The sequence below is a fragment of the Pristiophorus japonicus genome, chromosome 22, assembly GCF_044704955.1.
Source record: "Pristiophorus japonicus isolate sPriJap1 chromosome 22, sPriJap1.hap1, whole genome shotgun sequence".
Classification (NCBI taxonomy): domain Eukaryota; kingdom Metazoa; phylum Chordata; class Chondrichthyes; family Pristiophoridae; genus Pristiophorus; species Pristiophorus japonicus.
Window position 1 is genome coordinate 57,152,794 of NC_091998.1, and position 19,152 is coordinate 57,171,945.

At 54.8% G+C, this 19,152-nt stretch overlaps 1 protein-coding gene across 2 annotated transcripts in view; it reads left to right on the forward strand.

Annotated features, from left to right (window-relative positions):
• The window catches only part of LOC139235050 (beta-TrCP), a 37,204-nt gene extending 22,613 nt beyond the window's left edge, over positions 1-14,591 (forward strand). For both annotated transcript variants that reach the window (XM_070866167.1, XM_070866169.1), the window contains 9 exons: positions 2,607-2,703; positions 3,345-3,482; positions 4,893-5,011; positions 5,562-5,811; positions 6,962-7,080; positions 8,093-8,203; positions 9,400-9,478; positions 10,628-10,819; positions 13,591-14,591. In XM_070866167.1, the coding sequence (XP_070722268.1) occupies positions 2,607-2,703; positions 3,345-3,482; positions 4,893-5,011; positions 5,562-5,811; positions 6,962-7,080; positions 8,093-8,203; positions 9,400-9,478; positions 10,628-10,789 (1,075 nt within the window). In that variant the 3' untranslated portion in view covers positions 10,790-10,819; positions 13,591-14,591. The remainder of the gene's footprint in view (positions 1-2,606; positions 2,704-3,344; positions 3,483-4,892; positions 5,012-5,561; positions 5,812-6,961; positions 7,081-8,092; positions 8,204-9,399; positions 9,479-10,627; positions 10,820-13,590) is intronic.
• The last annotated feature ends 4,561 nt before the right edge of the window (positions 14,592-19,152 follow it).

Genomic DNA, 19,152 nt, shown 5'->3' on the forward strand with positions numbered 1-19,152 from the left:
ACAGTGCGGCGTTCCGACAGTACTGCCCCTCCGACAGTGCGGCGCTCCCTCAGTACTGCCCCTCCGACAGTGCGGCGCTCCCTCAGTACTGCCCCTCCAACAGTGCGGCGCTCCCTCAGTACTGCCCCTCCGACAGTGCAGCACTCCCTCACCTCAGCACTGCAATGGAGTGTCAGCCTAGATTTATGTGCTCAAATCAGAGGAGTGGGATTCAAACCCACAACCTTCTGACCCAGAGGCGAGTGTGCTGCCCCCTGAGCCACAGCTATCACCGAGGGTGGGGATCTCCAGGCTCCGAGGGCGATCACACCGCCCGTGTCAGCCCGAGCCCCCCAGGCCCTGGAGGTTGTGGGGTCAGTCTCCCCTCCTCGAGCCGGGGGGGAAAGAGGGAGTGGGGGGGGAAAGAGAATCACCAGATACAGCCACCCTCCTCCCTGCTGGAGGTGCGTGTGTGTCTGTGTGATGCCTCGTGCAGTGGAATATCATGCTGACACTCACAGTCCCAGCAGGCAAACAATGGGACCCGGAGGTCAAAGTTAAACTGAGGACAAGACGAGTCATTGACAGAACGTGGCAGGACTTCCGTGTCCCACCCCTTCCCATGCAAACTGACCGAGAATCAAACGGCACAGACGTGTTAGGGCTCTTACAGTAACTAAAATGTGTCTCTAAAACATAAGGCAGAAAATTAATTCCCAATCCTTTGTCTCGTAATTTCCTGAATTTAAATACTATTCAAGCAGCTATTTATAGCCTGTCGCAGGTCAGGTTAAACTCCAAAACACTGCCAAGTTTTGAAGTGGAATGTTCATTTTTGCATTGTATTCTACACCGTTGCCCCTCAGCTGTTTATACAGATCTCAAACAAAGATAGTTCGTATAAACCAAGCTACTCCATGAGTTAAGATACAGATCCGCCATAATCTCATTCAATGGTATAACAGGCTCGAGGGGCTGAATGGGCCTCCTCCTGTTCCAGTGTAACAGGCTCGAGGGGCTGAATGGCCTCCTCCTGTTCCTGTATAACAGGCTCGAGGGGCTGAATGGGCCTCCTCCTGTTCCAGTGTAACAGGCTCGAGGGGCTGAATGGGCCTCCTCCTGTTCCAGTGTAACAGCCTCGAGGGGCTGAATGGCCTCCTCCTGTTCCTGTATAACAGGCTCGAGGGGCTGAATGGGCCTCCTCCTGTTCCTGTGTAACAGGCTCGAGGGGCTGAATGGCCTCCTCCTGTTCCTGTGTAACAGGTTCGAGGGGCTGAATGGCCTCCTCCTGTTCCTGTGTAACAGGCTCGAGGGGCTGAATGGGCCTCCTCCTGTTCCTGTGTAACAGACTCGAGGGGCTGAATGGCCTCCTCCTATTCCTGTGTAACAGGCTCGAGGGGCTGAATGGCCTCCACCTGTTCCTGTGTAACAGGCTCGAGGGGCTGAATGGGCCTCCTCCTGTTCCTGTGTAACAGGCTCGAGGGGCTGAATGGCCTCCACCTGTTCCTGTGTAACAGGCTCGAGGGGCTGAATGGCCTCCACCTGTTCCTGTGCTTTGGATGAACTGTTCTGTTCCATTATTCAAATTGGAGGGATTTTATTTGAATAAAATGCGGAACTTAACTTTTTCATCACAAATTTTGTTTAAATACACACAGTCCTGGTGCACAAACATTTGTTAAAGGAGGACAGAAGATTACATTTTTATTTTTTTTGAACTTTGATTTAACAGAAACACACCCTCAACGAAAAAAATAACGAGCTATTCTCCAACGTGACGGACAGAGATTTATTTATGTCTCCACCTTAAAGTGGCTGAAGAAAATATAATACATTTGTTCACAGCCAACAATCTCCCACGGATTCAGGCGCGATGTCTCACTGGAGATGTATTTCCCCCCCCCCTCCTCCACTGCCACCCTTCCATCTGTAGAACCTCTTCCTCATGTGAGCACTGCTATCGTGGAGCTAAGCATACATGTACATGTGTGAATCATAGAATTGAATCATAGAAATTTACAGCACAGGAGGAGGCCATTCGGCCCCTCGAGCCTGCTCTGCCACTCAATGAGATCATGGCTGATCTGATCCTGGCCTCAGCTCCACTTCCCCGCCCGCTCCCCGTAACCCTTGACTCCCTTATCGCTCAAAAATCTGCCTATCCCCGCCTTAAATATATTCAATGACCCAGCCGCCACAGCTGTTCGGGGCAGAGAATTCCACAGACTCTCCTCCCTCGGAGAAGAAATTCCTCCTCATCTCTGTCTTAAATGGGCGGCCCCTTATTCTGAAACTAATGTCTCATCCGAATGATGGCACCGCAATATTTTTAGTGTCGAAATTCGGAGCCTGTTGGGCTGCACCACCTCACTTGCAGTAGCGCTAAAGTTCAGGCGGGGGGCAGCATTGTAACACCAACTTTTTTTTTAAAAAGCCCTCGATTTCTTGAGGTGGCCGGTTGCAAAGTCGCTGTGTTTAAAGTTGCCGAGTGTCCTGGGACAGGCTGGAAGAGCATGCTGGCCTGTGTGAGCGCTGCAGCCTCTCTGAGACAGGGTGCGGGTCGTGCTGTGAGTTGAGAGGTTTGCGTCTGGTTGCTGCGGAGCTCACGGACTGTGTTTGTGCTGCAGGATCCAGTACCTGTTCAAAAACAAGCCCTCCGACGGAATTCTGCCTCCAGATTCCTTCTACAGATCGCTATACCCACAAATCATCCAGGACATCGAGGTAAGAGGCCGCAGCCTGTTCTCTCGGAACCGGTTTACGCGACGCACAGATCACGAGAAAGGAAGTCTTTCTGTGAAGCAGCGTTTACATTTCTACAGTGCCTTGACTAATCTCGGGACATTGGAAAGCGCCTCACCAATAACTAATTCCAGTTCACGTGCAGGGAATCGCGGCTGTCAATCTGCGCACAGCAAGCTCCCACACACAGCAAGCTCCCACACACAGCAATGCGATAAATGCAGAGTTAATCTGCTTTACTGATGTTGGTTGTGGGATGAATGTTGGCCCCAGGACACTGGGGAGAACTCCCCTGCTCCTCTTTAAAACAGTGGCCACGGGATCTTTTACAACCAACTGTGAGAACAAACTGAGGCCCTCAGTCTAACGTCTCATCAGAAAGACAGCGTGCCGCTCCCTCGGTACTGTGCTGGAGTGTCGCCCTGAATTCTGTGCTCAAGTCTCTGGAGTGGGACTTGAACCCGCAACCTTCTGGCTCGGGGGCGAGGGTGCTGCCCACTGAGCCACGGCTGACATGGAGGAGGCTCGGGGTGATTAAATGAAAGAAAGGGCTGATGGCACAAGGCCAATGGAGGTGGTAATTGGACAAGTAACGAAACAAAAGATGGATTGTCTCTCTTCAGACCATCGAGTCCAACTGGAGGTGCGGACATCATGGCTTGCAACGGATACACTGCCACAGCGAGACCAGTAAAGGGGTCTACTGCTTACAGTACGATGACCAGAAAATTATCAGTGGTTTGCGTGACAACACGATCAAGGTAAGCGGAGCAGTCGCGGAATTGGGGAGCGTTTTCTGGTGATTCGCGCAGTGTGGGTTTGTGGTGGGCGTGATGATGAAATGGGCTTTGGGTTGGGTTTTATTGCGATGGGGACACGGGTCTGGTTTGCACCGAGCTCTGTGAGTTCCAGGCTGCCGCCTGCTGTGTGCGGACTTCGCCAATCTCCCCGGGCCGCTCACGCTGCTAGTCCCAGAAAATCATCTTTTTAGTGAAAGAAAATGAATGAACTCCAGATGTGGCCCTGGGTCTGTCCACATCTGGAGTGCGCGCTGCAATTATTGTCTCTCTCTACTACAGCAAGAATATCCAGACATTGGCGGCAATTTGGACAAGAACCTGGGAGAGGGTGAGGAACCCGAGATTGCTTACTGGCCGTGATCATATTGAATGGTGGTGCAGGCTCGAAGGGCCGAATGGCCTACTCCTGCACCTATTTTCTATGTTTCATGACCACCGGGCGTGTCAAAGCACTTTACAGCCAATGAAGTACAGTCACTGTTCTAATGTGGGAAACGCAACATCCAACTTGCGCACATCAAGCTCCCACAAACAGCAATGTGATAATGCCCAGATAATCTGTTTAACTGATGTTGGTTGAACGATAAATGTTGGCCCCAGGACACCAGGGAGAACTCCCCTGCTCTTCTTCAAAATAGTGTCCTGGGATCTTTTATGTCCACCTGAGAGAGCAGATGGGGTCTCGGTTTAATGCCTCACCGGAACCTCCGACAGTGCGGCGCTCCCTCAGCACTGCCCCTCCGACAGTGCGGCGCTCCCTCAGCACTGCCCCTCCGACTGTGCGGCGCTCCCTCAGCACTGCCCCTCCGACAGTGCGGCGCTCCCTCAGCACTGCCCCTCCGACAGTGCGGCGCTCCCTCAGCACTGCCCCTCCGACAGTGCGGCGCTCCCTCAGCACTGCCCCTCCGACAGTGCGGCGCTCCCTCAGCACTGCCCCTCCGACAGTGCGGCGCTCCCTCAGCACTGCCCCTCCGACAGTGCGGCGCTCCCTCAGCACTGCCCCTCCGACAGTGCGGCGCTCCCTCAGCACTGCCCCTCCGACAGTGCGGCGCTCCCTCAGCGCTGCCCCTCCGACAGTGCGGCGCTCCCTCAGCACTGCCCCTCCGACAGTACGGCGCTCCCTCAGTACTGCACTGGGAGTGTCAGCCTGGATTTATGTACTCTAGTCCCTGGAGTGGGACTTGAACCCACAACCTACCCACTTTGGGCAGCACTCTCGCCTCTCTGAGCCACGGCTGATGCTGAGGGTGAGGAGCTGGGTTTGGTTGGTGGGGAGAGGGTGATGTATTTTTCTCAGTGGGATGGGGACGGGAAGACTGGGAATAAACCAGAAGCTCCATTGCATTAAACCCCGATGTGTTCTTTCTCCAGATTTGGGACAAGAACACACTGGAGTGTAAGAACGTTCTGACGGGCCACACAGGCTCGGTGCTCTGCCTACAGTACGATGACAAAGTGATCATCACTGGCTCCTCCGACTCCACAGTCAGGTACGTGACCAGCCGCCAGTTTGCTGCGTTTGGCAATGTGTATAAAACCCCCGGGGCTATCGAGGGGGAGATCGCTCACTCCCCGGTCATCCCAGTCAGACAGACCGAGTGCCTGTGGGAACGGGGTCAATCTCTGCATACTGGGCCATTCATCACCTTCGCTCTCTCTTCCTCGCTCTCTCCCTCCCTCCATTCCTCGTGCTCTCTCGCGCCCTCCATTTCTCTCCCTCTCTCCCCCTCTCCCTCCCTCCATTCCTCGTCCTCTCTCGCGCCCGCCCTCCCTCCCTCCCTCCCTCCCTCTCTCCCTCCCTCTCTCCCTCCCTCTCTCCCTCCCTCTCTCCCTCCCTCTCTCCCTCCCTCCATTTCTCCCTCCATTTCTCTCTCTCGCCTCTCGCCTCTCTCTCTCTCTCTCGCGCTCTCTCTCTCTCTCGCGCTCTCTCTCTCGCTCTCTCTCGCTCTCTCTCGCGCTCTCTCGCTCTCTCCCTTCCCCCCCCCCCGCGCCCAGTGTACGATGCCCCAGTGTAACAGGGCTGCTATTTGCCCGATGCAGGGTTTGGGATGTGAACACTGGGGAGATGTTGAACACGCTGATCCATCACTGCGAGGCCGTACTACACCTGCGTTTCACCAATGGGATGATGGTGACCTGCTCGAAGGACCGTTCGATCGCCGTGTGGGACATGAGCACCTCCACCGACATCACTCTGCGGCGAGTCCTGGTCGGGCACAGGGCTGCCGTCAACGTCGTGGATTTTGATGACAAGTACATCGTGTCTGCTTCTGGCGATCGGACCATCAAAGTAAGATTGACTTCGCTCTTCTTCCTCCTTTCACTATCTGTCTATCCTTCCTCTTCTCCCTCTCCTAAAGGTGCTGAGACACTCGGGTCAACGACCATTAACCACCCACCAAAGTACCCATTCTTCACAGGAACGGCAGGTTTTGGGAGTGTTGGTTGAGGGACAAATATTGGCCCAGGACCCGAGCCTTCCTTGATCTCCTATGTTGACCTGAGCAGGGCCTTGGTTTAACGTCTCATCTGAAAGGAGGCACCTCAAAGTGCGGCGCTCCCTCAGCACCGCCCCTCCGACAGTGCGGCGCTCCCTCAGCACCGCCCCTCCGACAGTGCGGCGCTCCCTCAGCACCGCCCCTCCGACAGTGCGGCGCTCCCTCAGCAACCGCCCCTCCGACAGTGCGGCGCTCCCTCAGCACCGCCCCTCCGACAGTGCGGCGCTCCCTCAGCACCGCCCCTCCGACAGTGCGGCGCTCCCTCAGCACCGCCCCTCCGACAGTGCGGCGCTCCCTCAGCACCGCCCCTCCGACAGTGCGGCGCTCCCTCAGCACCGCCCCTCCGACAGTGCGGCGCTCCCTCAGCACCGCCCCTCCGACAGTGCGGCGCTCCCTCAGCACCGCCCCTCCGACAGTGCGGCGCTCCCTCAGCACCGCCCCTCCGACAGTGCGGCGCTCCCTCAGCACTGCCCCTCCGACAGTGCGGCGCTCCCTCAGCACTGCACTGTGAGTGTCAGCCTGGCCTTTGTGCTCAGGTCTCTGGAGTGGCTCAACCTGCGACCTTCTGATTCTGAACTGGTCTGCAAAGACTCATCCAGCAGAGGAAATAGTCTTTCCCTGTTAATTCTATCAAAACTCTTCATTATATTACAAAACCTCAAATGAATTTCCTCTTGGCCTTCACGAGTTTAACGTTGCATTGATTCCTGCCGTTCCCCAGGATTATCTCACGCTCCGCCTGTCCCACTATTCCCTCTGCGTACAGGAATTTTTCCCAATCTCTTGCCCTCGCCCTCTCTCTCTCTCTCTCTCTCTCTCTCTCTCTCTCTCTCTCCTTTAGATTCCCTGATGATGTATTTTTTTAAATCGACACATTTCTTATCTGTCCACCTGCTGTGACTGTTGTGATAATAACACCGACTCCATCTCTCTCGCCGCCAGGTGTGGAATACTGGGTCCTGTGAGTTTGTGCGGACGTTGAACGGACACAAGCGAGGCATTGCCTGCCTACAGTACAGGGACAGGCTTGTGGTCAGCGGCTCGTCCGATAACACCATCCGGTACGTCTCCCCTTGCCCCACACCAGCTCCTGTAAAGTTACACAAGCTACAGTCCCCACTACAACAGGCAGTCGATTCTATCGGCTGCAGAGCGAGAGCCGTTCAGGCCCAAAGTTGCCAGTTATAACCTCTAGAAATGCTCCATTTATTCAAGGCAGGAACAGCCGTGCTTGAAAGTACTAACTTGCAATTTGTAGCATCTTCCACAACCCCGGGACGTTCTAAAGTACTTTTTTGGAGTGTGCTCACTGTTGTAATGTAGAAAACGTGGCAGGCAATCTGCGCACAGCAAGATCCCACAAACAGCATTGTGATAATGGCCAGACAATCTGTTTTAAGCGATGGTGATTGAGGGATAAATATTGGGCAGGACAACAGGGAGAACGCCCCTGCTCTTCTTCCAATAGTGGTCGTGGGATCTTTTCCATCCACCTGAGAGAGCAGACGGGGCCTCGGTTTAACGTCTCATCCGAAAGATGGCACCTCCGACAGTGTGGCAAGTGTCAGCCTAGATATTTGTGCTCAAGTCCCTGGAGTGGGACTTGAACCCAACCTGTGACACCCACTGCGCACATTCTGCAAATGGGTTCTGCATTCTCCCGATTAAAGTGGGCAGCAGTAACTGGCGAACTCGTCTCCCTCCGTTTAACAGCAGGGAGCAGCCACAGGGATATCTCCTGCGTTGAAAGTAGCGCTTGCCAGCAGAAGGAAACCCCTTTGAAGATCCTACCCCCAAACAACGAACCCATCGCTGCCCATCTCGGCAACAACAGCTTGTATTTATATAGCGCCGTTAACGTAGTAAGACGTCCCAAGGCGTGGTTATCGCACAAGGTTTGACACCGAGCCACATGAGGAATTCGGGCAGCTGACCAAAAGCTCGGTCAAAGTGGCCGGTTTTAAGGGAGCGTCTTCAATGAGGAAAGCAATGCGGAGAGGTTCAGTCACTGCCACCTACCTGTTTTTTGGAGCTCGATGTTACTTTAATCTTTCATTGCTCCGTCCGCTGCAGGTTGTGGGACATCGAATGCGGTGCCTGCCTGCGCGTTCTGGAGGGGCACGAGGAGCTCGTCCGGTGTATCCGCTTTGACAACAAGCGGATCGTTAGCGGGGCCTACGATGGGTAAGAAAGCAAGACTTGCATTTATATAGCGCCTTTCACCACCTCAGGACATCCCAAAGCGCTTTACAGCCAATGCAGCATTTTTTGAAGTGTGGTCACTGTTGTAATGTGGGAAACGCGGCAGCCAATTTGTGCACAGCAAGCTCCCACAGACAGCAATGTGATAATGACCCAGATAATCTGTTTGTGATATCAACTGAGGGATAAATGTTGGCCCCAGGACACCGGGGATAACTCTCCTGCTCTTCAAATAGTGGCCATGGGATCTTGTACATCCACCTGAGAGGGCAGACGGGGCCTCTGTTTAATGTCTCATCCAAAAGACGGGACCCCGACAGCGCGCGCGCTCCCTCGGCACCGCCCCTCCGACAGCGCGCGCGCTCCCTCGGCGCCGCCCCTCCGACAGCGCGCGCGCTCCCTCGGCGCCGCCCCTCCGACAGCGCGGGGCTCCACCGGCGCCGCCCCTCCGACAGCGCGCGCGCTCCCCCGGCGCCGCCCCTCCGACAGCGCGCGCGCTCCCCCGGCGCCGCCCCTCCGACAGCGCGCGCGCTCCCTCGGCGCCGCCCCTCCGACAGCGCGGGGCTCCCCCGGCGCCGCCCCTCCGACAGCGCGGGGCTCCCCCGGCGCCGCCCCTCCGACAGCGCGGCGCTCCCCCGGCGCCGCCCCTCCGACAGCGCGGCGCTCCCCCGGCGCCGCCCCTGCGACAGCGCGCTCCCTCGGCGTCGCGTCTCCGACAGCGCGCTCCCTCGGCGTCGCGTCTCCGACAGCGCGCTCCCTCGGCGTCGCGTCTCCGACAGCGCGCGCGCTCCCTCGGCGCCGCACCTCCGACATCGCGCTCCCCCGGCGCCGCTTCTCCGACAGCGCGGCGCTCCCCCGGCGCCGCCCCTCCGACATCGCGCTCCCCCGGCGCCGCTTCTCCGACAGCGCGGGGCTCCCTCGGCACCGTCCCTCCGACAGCGCGGCGCTCCCAGCAGGCTGGGCTCGATATGCATCTGTGATTGTATCCTGAAATCCCTACTACAACAACAACAACAACTTGCAGTTATGTAGCGGCCACCACAGCCGGGGTAGCCTGGCGCACGGAGTACGGCCGCGCTCCGCCGCTGGCGGAGGAACTGTGGAAATCGCGAGCTGACCCGGCCACTCGTGTCTTCGCGGGTTGATTTAAATTTGTTGTTTTTCTTTGTGTTTTAAAGCAAAATCAAGGTGTGGGACCTGGTGGCTGCGTTGGATCCCCGATCACCCGCCGGGACTCTGTGCCTGCGCACGCTGGTGGTAAGGACAATGCTTCTCGCTGTCTGGCTGCTGCCCCCCCCCCCCCGCTCCCCTCGGGGCCTGTGTTTGGCCATGACCCCCCGTTCCCACCTCTGCTCCAGTCACCACTCGCACACGCCAATGTGCCGGTTTAGCCGGGGAAAGGAAGCCGGTCATTTTGTGCTGGTTTCTTTTCTGCCTCCTAGCCGGAACATAAGAATTAGGAGCAGGAGTCGGCCATTCGGCCCCTCGAGCCTGCTCCGCCATTCACTGAGATCCTGGCTGATCTTCTACCTCAACTCCACTTTCCCACCCAATCCCCATATCCCTTGATTCCCTTAATATCCAAAAATCTATCGATCTCAGCCTTGAATATACTCAATGACTGAGCCTCCACAGCCCTCTGGGGCAGAGAATTCCAAAGATTCACCACCCTCTGAGTGTGAAGAGGTCTCTCCTCATCTCAGTCCTAAATGGCCGACCCCTTATCCTGAGACTGTGACCCCTGGTTCTAGACTCCCCAGCCCGGGGGGAAACATCCTCCCTGCATCTACCCTGTCAAACCATGTAAGAATTTTGTGTGGTTCAATGAGATCACCTCTCATTCTTCTAAACTGTAGAGAATATAGGCCTAGTCTACTCAATCTCTCCCCATGGGACAATGCTCCCCCCCCATCCCAGGGGGGGGAATTTTGCAAGCCGCTGCTTGATCCACTAAAGGGGCTTTGGTGAGACCACACCTAGAGTACCGTGCACAGTTTCGGTCTCCTTATCTGAGGAAGGATATACTTGCCTTGGAGGTGGGGCAACGAAGGGTCACCTGGATTGATTCCTGGGCTGGGGGCTGTCCTGTGACGAGAGGTTGAGTAAATTGGGCCGATACTCTCTGGAGTTTACGAGGTGATCTCATTGAAATGTATACAATTCTTAGAAGATTTAGCCGTGCGTATCGAAAATTCAGGCCCTTGCGTGTGACTTTGCAAACACTTTAATCTGCCAACGTGTGCATCCATTGAGTTAGCCTCAGTACCAGGAGCGAGAAGTCGGGGATAATGCTCTTTCCGAATAAGCCTTTTTCTTATGGTATTTGTCCAACACCCCCTCCCTCCCTCTCTCTCTCTCTCTCTCCTTTCTCCTGTTTCTCTCCCTCTCTCCCTCCCTCCACACCAGGAGCATTCCGGGAGAGTGTTCAGGCTGCAGTTCGACGAGTTCCAGATCGTGAGCAGCTCTCATGATGACACCATCCTGATCTGGGATTTTCTGAACGTGCCCTGCGAGCAGGGTGATGGCTCACAGTCCGCCCCCCGCACGTACACCTACGTCTCCAGATAGGTGGGGGCGCCTCTCGCCGGGCCGGTTACGGTAAGAACCATAACTCAGCACGCGCTCACCCCCACTCTCCTTCACCGTGCTGGAGGGGCCGGATTACTTTTTAATTATTTTGGGTGTGGGGTGGACCTGATGGGCAGGAACCGGTGATTCCGTTCCACTCCAGTCGGGATTTTAGTTCCCAAAAGAGGGTGAATCAGTGAGGACCAGGAGTCCGGCAGCACCTGGCACCCGGCCAAATGGCTCGGGCTTCCCAATAAATAAACGGCAAATCATCGGACCACACTCCCAGCGACCCACACTGTCCGATTCGAGACCAGCTTTAAATTCTGATTTGCCAAGTTGAAAGTTGCAGAAATCCATAACGTATTAGAAACATAGAAACATAGAAAATAGGTGCAGGAGTAGGCCATTCGGCCCTTCGAGCCTGCACCGCCATTCAATGAGTTCATGGCTGAACATGCAACTTCAGTACCCCATTCCTGCTTTCTCACCATACCCCTTGATCCCCCTAGTAGTAAGGACTTCATCCAACTCCTTTTTGAATATATTTAGTGAATTGGCCTCAACTACTTTCTGTGGTAGAGAATTCCACAGGTTCACCACTCTCTGGGTGAAGAAGTTTCTCCTCATCTCGGTCCTAAATGGCTTACCCCTTATCCTTAGACTGTGACCCCTGGTTCTGGACTTCCCCAACATCGGGAACATTCTTCCTGCATCTAACCTGTCTAAACCCGCCAGAATTTTAAACGTTTCTACGAAATGCAAATCTTACAACCAGCGCTCGCAAAAGGAATATCATGTTTTGTTCGCTGGCTGTGTCTCGGACGGTTCTCTCCCTCCCCACGTCTGGGCCTTGAGGCTCTTTTCTAAAGTATTTATACTGTCATCCAGCAATGTGAGGGTATACCTATCTGGACAGGATGAACAGGCTGGGTCTCTGGAATTGAAAAGTAGGGAAGTTATGCTAAATTATCAAACCTTGGTTAGACCACACTTGGAGCACTGCGTACAGTTCTGGTCGCCAGATTATAAAAAGGATATCGAGGCACTGGGGAGGATGCAGAGAAGATTTACAGGGATGATACCAGAAATGCGAGGGTATACATATCAGGGAAAGGATGAACAGGCTGGGTCTCTTTTCTCTTGAAAAGAGAAGGCTGAGGGGGTGACCTAATAGAGGTATTTAAAATGATGCAAGGTTTTGATAGTGATTACAGAGAGAGTGTTTCCACTTGTGAGGAAGAGCATAACTAGAGGCCACCAATATAAGATAGTCTCCCAGAAATCCAATGGGGATTTCAGAAGAAACTCCTTTACCCAGAGAGGGGTGAGGATGTGGAACTCGCTGCCACAGGGAGGGGTTGAGGCGAATAGTATCGATGCATTTAAGGGGAAGCTGGACAAGCATATGGGGGAGAAGGGAATAGAGGGTTATGCTGATAGATTGAGATGAGGAAAGACGGGAGGAGGCTCGAGTGGAGCATAAACGCCGGCATGGTCTGGTTGGGCCGAACGGCCTGTTTCTGTGCCGTATATCCCGTGTAATCAATTTGGAAACTTTCACCCGGGCGGGCAGAAAGCGAAGATGCCACCAGCATGAGGGGGGGGTGGTCAAGGGTCGTAGTGCGGGAGACCAAGCCTTGGCAAATCGGGAAGCAGTCCGATAGCGTCAAGCCTTGGGTTTTCAGATGCCCGACAAATCTTCCCCCTCCATTTCCCTTAACGTAAAGCATTGACCTTTCACCTCGTTCTCTCTGTCAGCCGTGGCTCAGTGGGCAGCACACTCTCCTCTGAGCCAAGAGGTTGTGGGTTCAAGTCCCACTCCAGAGACTTGAGCACAAAAATCTCGGCTGGCATTTCCAATGCAGTGCTGAGGGAGCGCCGCACTGTCGGAGGGGCAGTGCTGAGGGAGCGCCGCACTGTCGGAGGGGCAGTGCTGAGGGAGCGCCGCACTGTCGGAGGGGCAGTGCTGAGGGAGCGCCGCACTGTCGGAGGGGCAGTGCTGAGGGAGCGCCGCACTGTCGGAGGGGCAGTTCTGAGGGAGCGCCGCACTGTCGGAGGGGCAGTGCTGATGGAGCGCCGCACTGTCGGAGGGGCAGTACTGAGGGAGCGCCGCACTGTCGGAGGGACAGTACTGAGGGAGCGCCGCACTGTCGGAGGGGCAGTACTGAGGGAGCGCCGCACTGTCAGAGGGGCAGTACTGAGGGAGCGCCGCACTGTCGGAGGGGCAGTACTGAGGGAGCGCCGCACTGTCGGAGGGGCAGTACTGAGGGAGCGCCGCACTGTCGGAGGGGCAGTGCTGATGGAGCGCCGCACTGTCGGAGGGGCAGTACTGAGGGAGCGCCGCACTGTCGGAGGGGCAGTACTGAGGGAACGCCGCACTGTCGGAGGGGCAGTACTGAGGGAGCGCCGCACTGTCGGAGGGGCAGTACTGAGGGAACGCCGCACTGTTGGAGGGGTCGTCTTTTGGATGAGACGTTAAACTGAGGCCCAGTCTGCCCCCTCAGGTGGACGTAAAAGATCCCAAGGCACTATTTCGAAGAAGAGCAGGGGAGTTCTCCCCGGTGTCCTGGAGCCAATATTTATCCCTTGATCAACATAACAAAAAGCAGATGATCGGGTCATTATCACATTGCTGTGTGTGGGAGCTTGCTGTGCGCAAACTGGCTGCCGCGTTTCCCGCATTACAACAGTGACCGCACTCCAAAAAAGTACTTCATTGGCTGTAACGCGCTTTGCGACGTCCGGTGGTCGTGAAAGGCGCTATATAAATGCGTGTCTTTCTTTCTTTCTTTCTCTAGGACGTCCGAAAGAAATACAGCTTTTAGGCACTATAAATTCCAATCCTGAGCCACACATTCATACAATGAAGCGATCATTTTGAAGGGGACTCATTTCAGGATACGTGGGACTGTGAGCGGGCGCGTGCCCGCTGAATGAAGAATGGACGCATTTTCGAGAGAGAGAAAAATAAACCCCTCCCTCCCCACACACATCATTGCATCAACGGAAGAAGCTTTAACTGGATCCCCAACTCCATCTCGCAGTAACCCAGCCCAACCCCGTTAATTTTGTAAATTTGTACGGAATGATTTCTGGAAGGAATGTTAAAGACGAAGGAAGGAAGGAAGGACGGCAAGCCTTCGAAAGGGAGCAGTGAGCAGGCAGGGTCCCCGAGAGGCAGCGGTGGCCACGGGTTGTGCTGAGACCATCAACTCTGGGCTGTTGCACTTTCTTCCCCCTCCCCTCGTTCTCAGCTGCCCGACCGATGGTACTGAGCCCCACAGAGCAGACGATCCCAGGTGTTGAGTTAGCTGCAGTCGGCATCGGTGCCTCCTGGGCCTGGGAGCTAAATTCAGCCTGCCCTGCCCCGCCCCCCCCCATACCCATCCCTCACCATCCCCCATCCCCTCAGGCTGTGCTTGTGATTCCTGTCACGGTCGAAGAGCCTGTGAAGGATACCCGCTTGGGTGCGATGCTGAAAGTCCGCTTCCCCCTCCCATGGGACTGCACCCCAGCAACAGCTGGCACCAAGGGGTCGTTTCCTGCAGCCACTTAGACCTTGCCCCCCGCCCCCCCCCCTCCCAATAAAACAGCGAGCTTGGTTGTTGGGTTTGTTCCCCAGAATAACCCACTGCGCTCGGCGGCAGAAACAAAGGGCGTCGGGAACGTGTCGCAAGGGGAGCCGATCGGCCCGGATGTGCCGTCGCGGCGACCTTTCGCCGTCTAGACTTGTCCCTCTCACCGTCTGGCAAAACAAAAACACACAACCTGTGGGGAGGCTGAACATCGTGCTGGGGCCATGGGGGGGGGGGGGGGGGGAGAAGAGGAAGTTGGGGGGGGGGAGAAGAGGAAGTTGGGGGGGGGGGGGTGAATTGACCTTGGCTCCGGCTCCTGACCACTCCCTGTTGGGCGCAGGGGCGGGCATCGGGCGAGGGCAGCGTCCAGCTTGGCGGTGATTTGGCCACGGCTGACTAGCCTGCCCAGTTTCGCTGGGCCCGGAACCAGGCTTGGCTGCCTTGGGGAGGGGGGGGGGGAAGTCACTGCCAGCACCTACCCCCAGTAAGGTGTACCATGTCACCATAGATTTGTACCCGGTGTGGTGTCGCAGGGGACCGATGCCCCCAGCGCAGTGACCTTTGACCTGGGAGGGGTGGCAGGGAACAGATGCGCGTCCGGCTATCGCCCAGCGAGGAGACGGGAGAAAACTATCGGAGAAAAGGCAACAGTGCGGACAGGGTCTCGACACGTTCTGAGCACCACCGATGTTGTATAATTGTATGCTATCACCTTCCTGCCGACAGGACGGGATGTAGTATTGTGTATTGTGTTGATAGAAACCAGTGTGCAATTTACAGTTACTTCTGTACAGTTTGTGTATAGCACCTTGTGTGTGTGTGTGTGTGTGTAGTTTATTTTAAGGAGGATCTTCTCTCCCGTTTTTTTTTTCTTTTGAATACATCAATTAAACCCCGGGGCTCTTAAAGGGGAAACTTCAGCAGTGACTACTGACGGCAGGACCGTGTTGTGGAGAAGTTTTTTTGGGGGGGGCGGGGTTGAGGGGAGGGTTAAGGTGCGTTCTGTTTCTGTATCTGCTCTTTTCCTCACCCGCTCCCCCCCCACTGTAAGTTGAACACTACAGAAAGGTGTTGTTCGAGACTGCCTTATCCGCACCGAGTTGTTGGGGGCGGGGGCGGGGGGGTGGTGGGGAGGGATTCCGGTACTCTGTCGCTCCCCCGCTCCGGGTGATGACGCCACTTTGGACATGGATTTGTTGACGGAGGTGGGGGGGGAGATGGTTGTGAGAGCGATGCAGGGCGATTTTTTCTCCCCCCCCCCCCCCCCCTACCCCGCCCCAATCCCCTCACCCCTATTACCAGGCCCAGGTTCAAACCTCGCTCTGTGCTGAGTGAGCTAGTCTGCCACAGGCTCACAGTTTGAGAAGTTGAGGGGTCGGGGGGGGGGGGGGGGAGGGGAGGGGAGGAGAAGAGGGGTGCGGGGAGTGGGGGTGGGAGGAGAAGAGGATTGGGGGGGGAAGTGGAGCAGCAGCCGGACTCTCTCTGCCGAACCTTCTGGGGGGGGGGGGGGGAGGGGCCAGTAAGGGGTTTACCAATTGGGGCTGGTGAAGGGATAGGGCCTGGAGGTGATGCCTACCACAGTCGAGCAGCCAGAGCTCACCTGGTCTTGGGACCGGGTGGGGGTGGAGGGAACAAAAGTTGTTGATTCGACTCCGTTCTTTTCCGAAAGTGCCACCATCGCGGTGACCCCGGACAGTTGACCCTCAGCTCTGGGGGTGTCTGTCCCGCGCTCACCCCGAGCAGGGGCGTTGGCCGAACATCGGACTCTCTCAGCCACTGCCCGAGTCTGCACCGAGCGCCATTTCTCCACAATACACTGCTCAGTCCCAGCTTCTCTTTCTCTACCCCCTCCCCCCACCCCTTGTTTATTTTTTTTGGGTGCGAGTTCTCCGTCTATCACTTGACACTGGCTTTGGTAACGATTCGTGCTATTTTTCTACATTTCCTTGTTTTGAAGTATTGTTCCGTGGATTATTTATGTAGTCTTTTTAAAAACAAAAAATGCATTCTTTAAGAGATGTGGTTCGTGATTAAATTGCAGTTTATCATCTCCCGATGTGCAAGGATTTCAAATGTTGGAATTATTTTGTTGCGTGCACACACACACACCGTGAGACCCCAGCCAGCGTCCCGGGCCGCTCAACTCCACTAAAACTTCCCCTAAAACGCACTCGTGGGTCTGAACACTGAGTGACCACTGGTTCATTCCCCTCCTGTTCCGCTTTGTGTCATCGTCCAGATTTGGCTGCTCACTTTCCAGCCAAACCTTCACGTTGATTTATCTGGTCAGCTCTCTTACTCTGAAATGTGAAAATGCTCGTGTAATATTATAAACATTTTTCTGGGGAATGCTTTCCAATCCAGGTGGTTTACATTGAGTGTACAGCTCGGGAACAGGCCATTCGGCCCATCGGCTCAGTGCCGGTGTTTATGCTCCACACCAGCCCCCTCCCACCCACCCCTCTCCATCTCCCCCCATCACCATATCCCTCTATATTCCTCTCTCCCTCATGTGTTTATCCAGCTTCCCCTTTAAATGCATCGATACTATTCGCCTCAACCCCTCCCTGTGGCAGCGAGTTCCACATTCTCACCGCTCTCTGGTTAAAGGAGTTTCTCCTGGTCATTATCTGGGTCATTATCACAGTGCTGTTTGTGGGAGCTTGCTGTGCGCAAATTGGCTGCCGCGTTTCCCACATTACAACAGTGACCGCACTCCAAAGCACTTCATTGGCTGTAAAGCGCTTTGAGACGTCCGGTGGTCGTGAAAGGTGCTATATAAATGCAAGTCTTTCTGAATTCCTTAGTGGATTTATCAGTGACTTTCTTGTATTTATGCCCTCTAGCTTTAGTCTCCCCCATCAGTGGAAACATTTTCTCTACGTCTACCTTATCAAGCCCCTTCATAACTTCAATACATCTATCCAACCATCCCTCAGCCTTCTCCTTTTCTAGAGAAAATAGCCCCGGGTTTGCTTTAAAGATTAAAATATAAGCAACTGATTTATTTTTCATTAAGAACATAAGAACACAAGAAATAGGAGCAGGAGTCAGCCATTCGGCCCCTCGAGCCTGCTCCGCCATTTAATAAGATCATGGCTGATCTGATCATGGACTCGGCTCCACTTCCCCGCCCGCTCCCCATAACCCTTCACTCCCTTATCGCTCAAGAATCTGTCTCTCCGCCTTAAATATATTCAATGACCCAGCCTCCACAGCTTTCTGGGGCAGAGAATTCCACAGATCCACAACCCTCTGAGATAAGAAATTCCTCCTCATCTCAGTTTTAAATGGGTGACCCCTTATTCTGAGATTATGCTCCCTAGTTCTAGAGTACACCACGAGGGGAAACATCCTCTCTGCATCTACCCGGTCGAGCCCCCTCATATCTTATACGTTTCAATAAGATCACCTCTCATTGTTCTAAACTCCAATGTGTATAGGCCCTACCTGCTCAACCTTTCCTCATAAATCAACTCCCTCATCTGCGGAATCGACCTCGTGAATCTTCTCTGAACTGACTCCATTGGAAGTTTATCCCTCCTTAAATAAGGAGACCCAAACTGTACGCAGGAAGGAGAAGTGAATTCCACCTCACCCCGCTCACTTTCCAATTCAAAGCGATGAGAATCGTCCAACGATAATACATCTGCCAAGCGTCCCCTCGGTGTGATCACCTGCAGGGGGAAGGGACTTGGGGGCTGAACCAGGAGCAGACTGAAAGCCACAGTGACACGCGGCATCTCATCCCTGGAGTCGAGACGTCGATGTGTGCGGAACGCCGAGAACAACCCTTTGGCTTTGAGGCGGAGTCTGCCCCGAGATTTGGAAAGTCGGCATTGCGAGAAACGGTTTGACGGGGTAAGGGTGGCGGGATGCTCTGCTCTGACCTGGAGTTCCCAGGTCAGAGCAGAGCGTCCCTCTGGTGGGGTAGCTAGTGGAGGCTGCAGTTTTGGAGTCATTTTAAGAGAGAGAGTCAAATGTGATGGGGTAAGTGTGTCCCATCTATTACTGCAAAACGGCTCTGAGTTAATGAACTATCTGATAACTTGGCTCCTTCGCCGCGACAAGCTCAGTAATGCTTGGCATCAATTCCTCCCAATATCATCGAAGCCGCTAAACAAAAATATTCCACCACAAAAAACTAACGTACTGCATAGACTACACGGCACAGGAGGAGACCATTGGGCCCATCGAGCCTGTGCCGAGTCTGTGACAGCGATCCAATCAGTCCCACTCCCCCTGCTCTTCCCCCATAGTCCTGTAACTTTTTCTTTTCAAGTATTTATCCAGTTCCCTTTTGAAAGTTACTATTGAAACTGCTCCCACCGCCCTTTAAGGCAGCGCGTTCCTGATCACGTTAAAAAAGCTGTGTACAAAAGCATTTCTCCTCATCTCCCCGTCTGGTTCTTTTACCAATTATCCTCAATCTATGTCCCTCCAGTTACCGACCCTCCTACCCCGGGAATGGTTTCTCCTGATGTACTCTCTCAAAACCCCTTAATAATTTTGAACACCTCTATCCAATCTTCTCTCAACCTTCTCTGCTCCAAGGAGAACAACCCCAGCTTCTCCCGTCTCTCCCTGTAACTGAAGTCCCTCATCCCTGGAACCATTCTGGTAAATCTCGTCTGCACCCTCTCCAAGACCTTGACAGCCTTTGACAGGGGTTTTATATAAGATGGTGGAATGAAACTGGCTACAGTCAGATTTCTAAGAGCAAAGAACGGTAGCATAGTGGTTATATACCTGGACCAATGAGCCGGAGACCCAGGTTCAAATCCC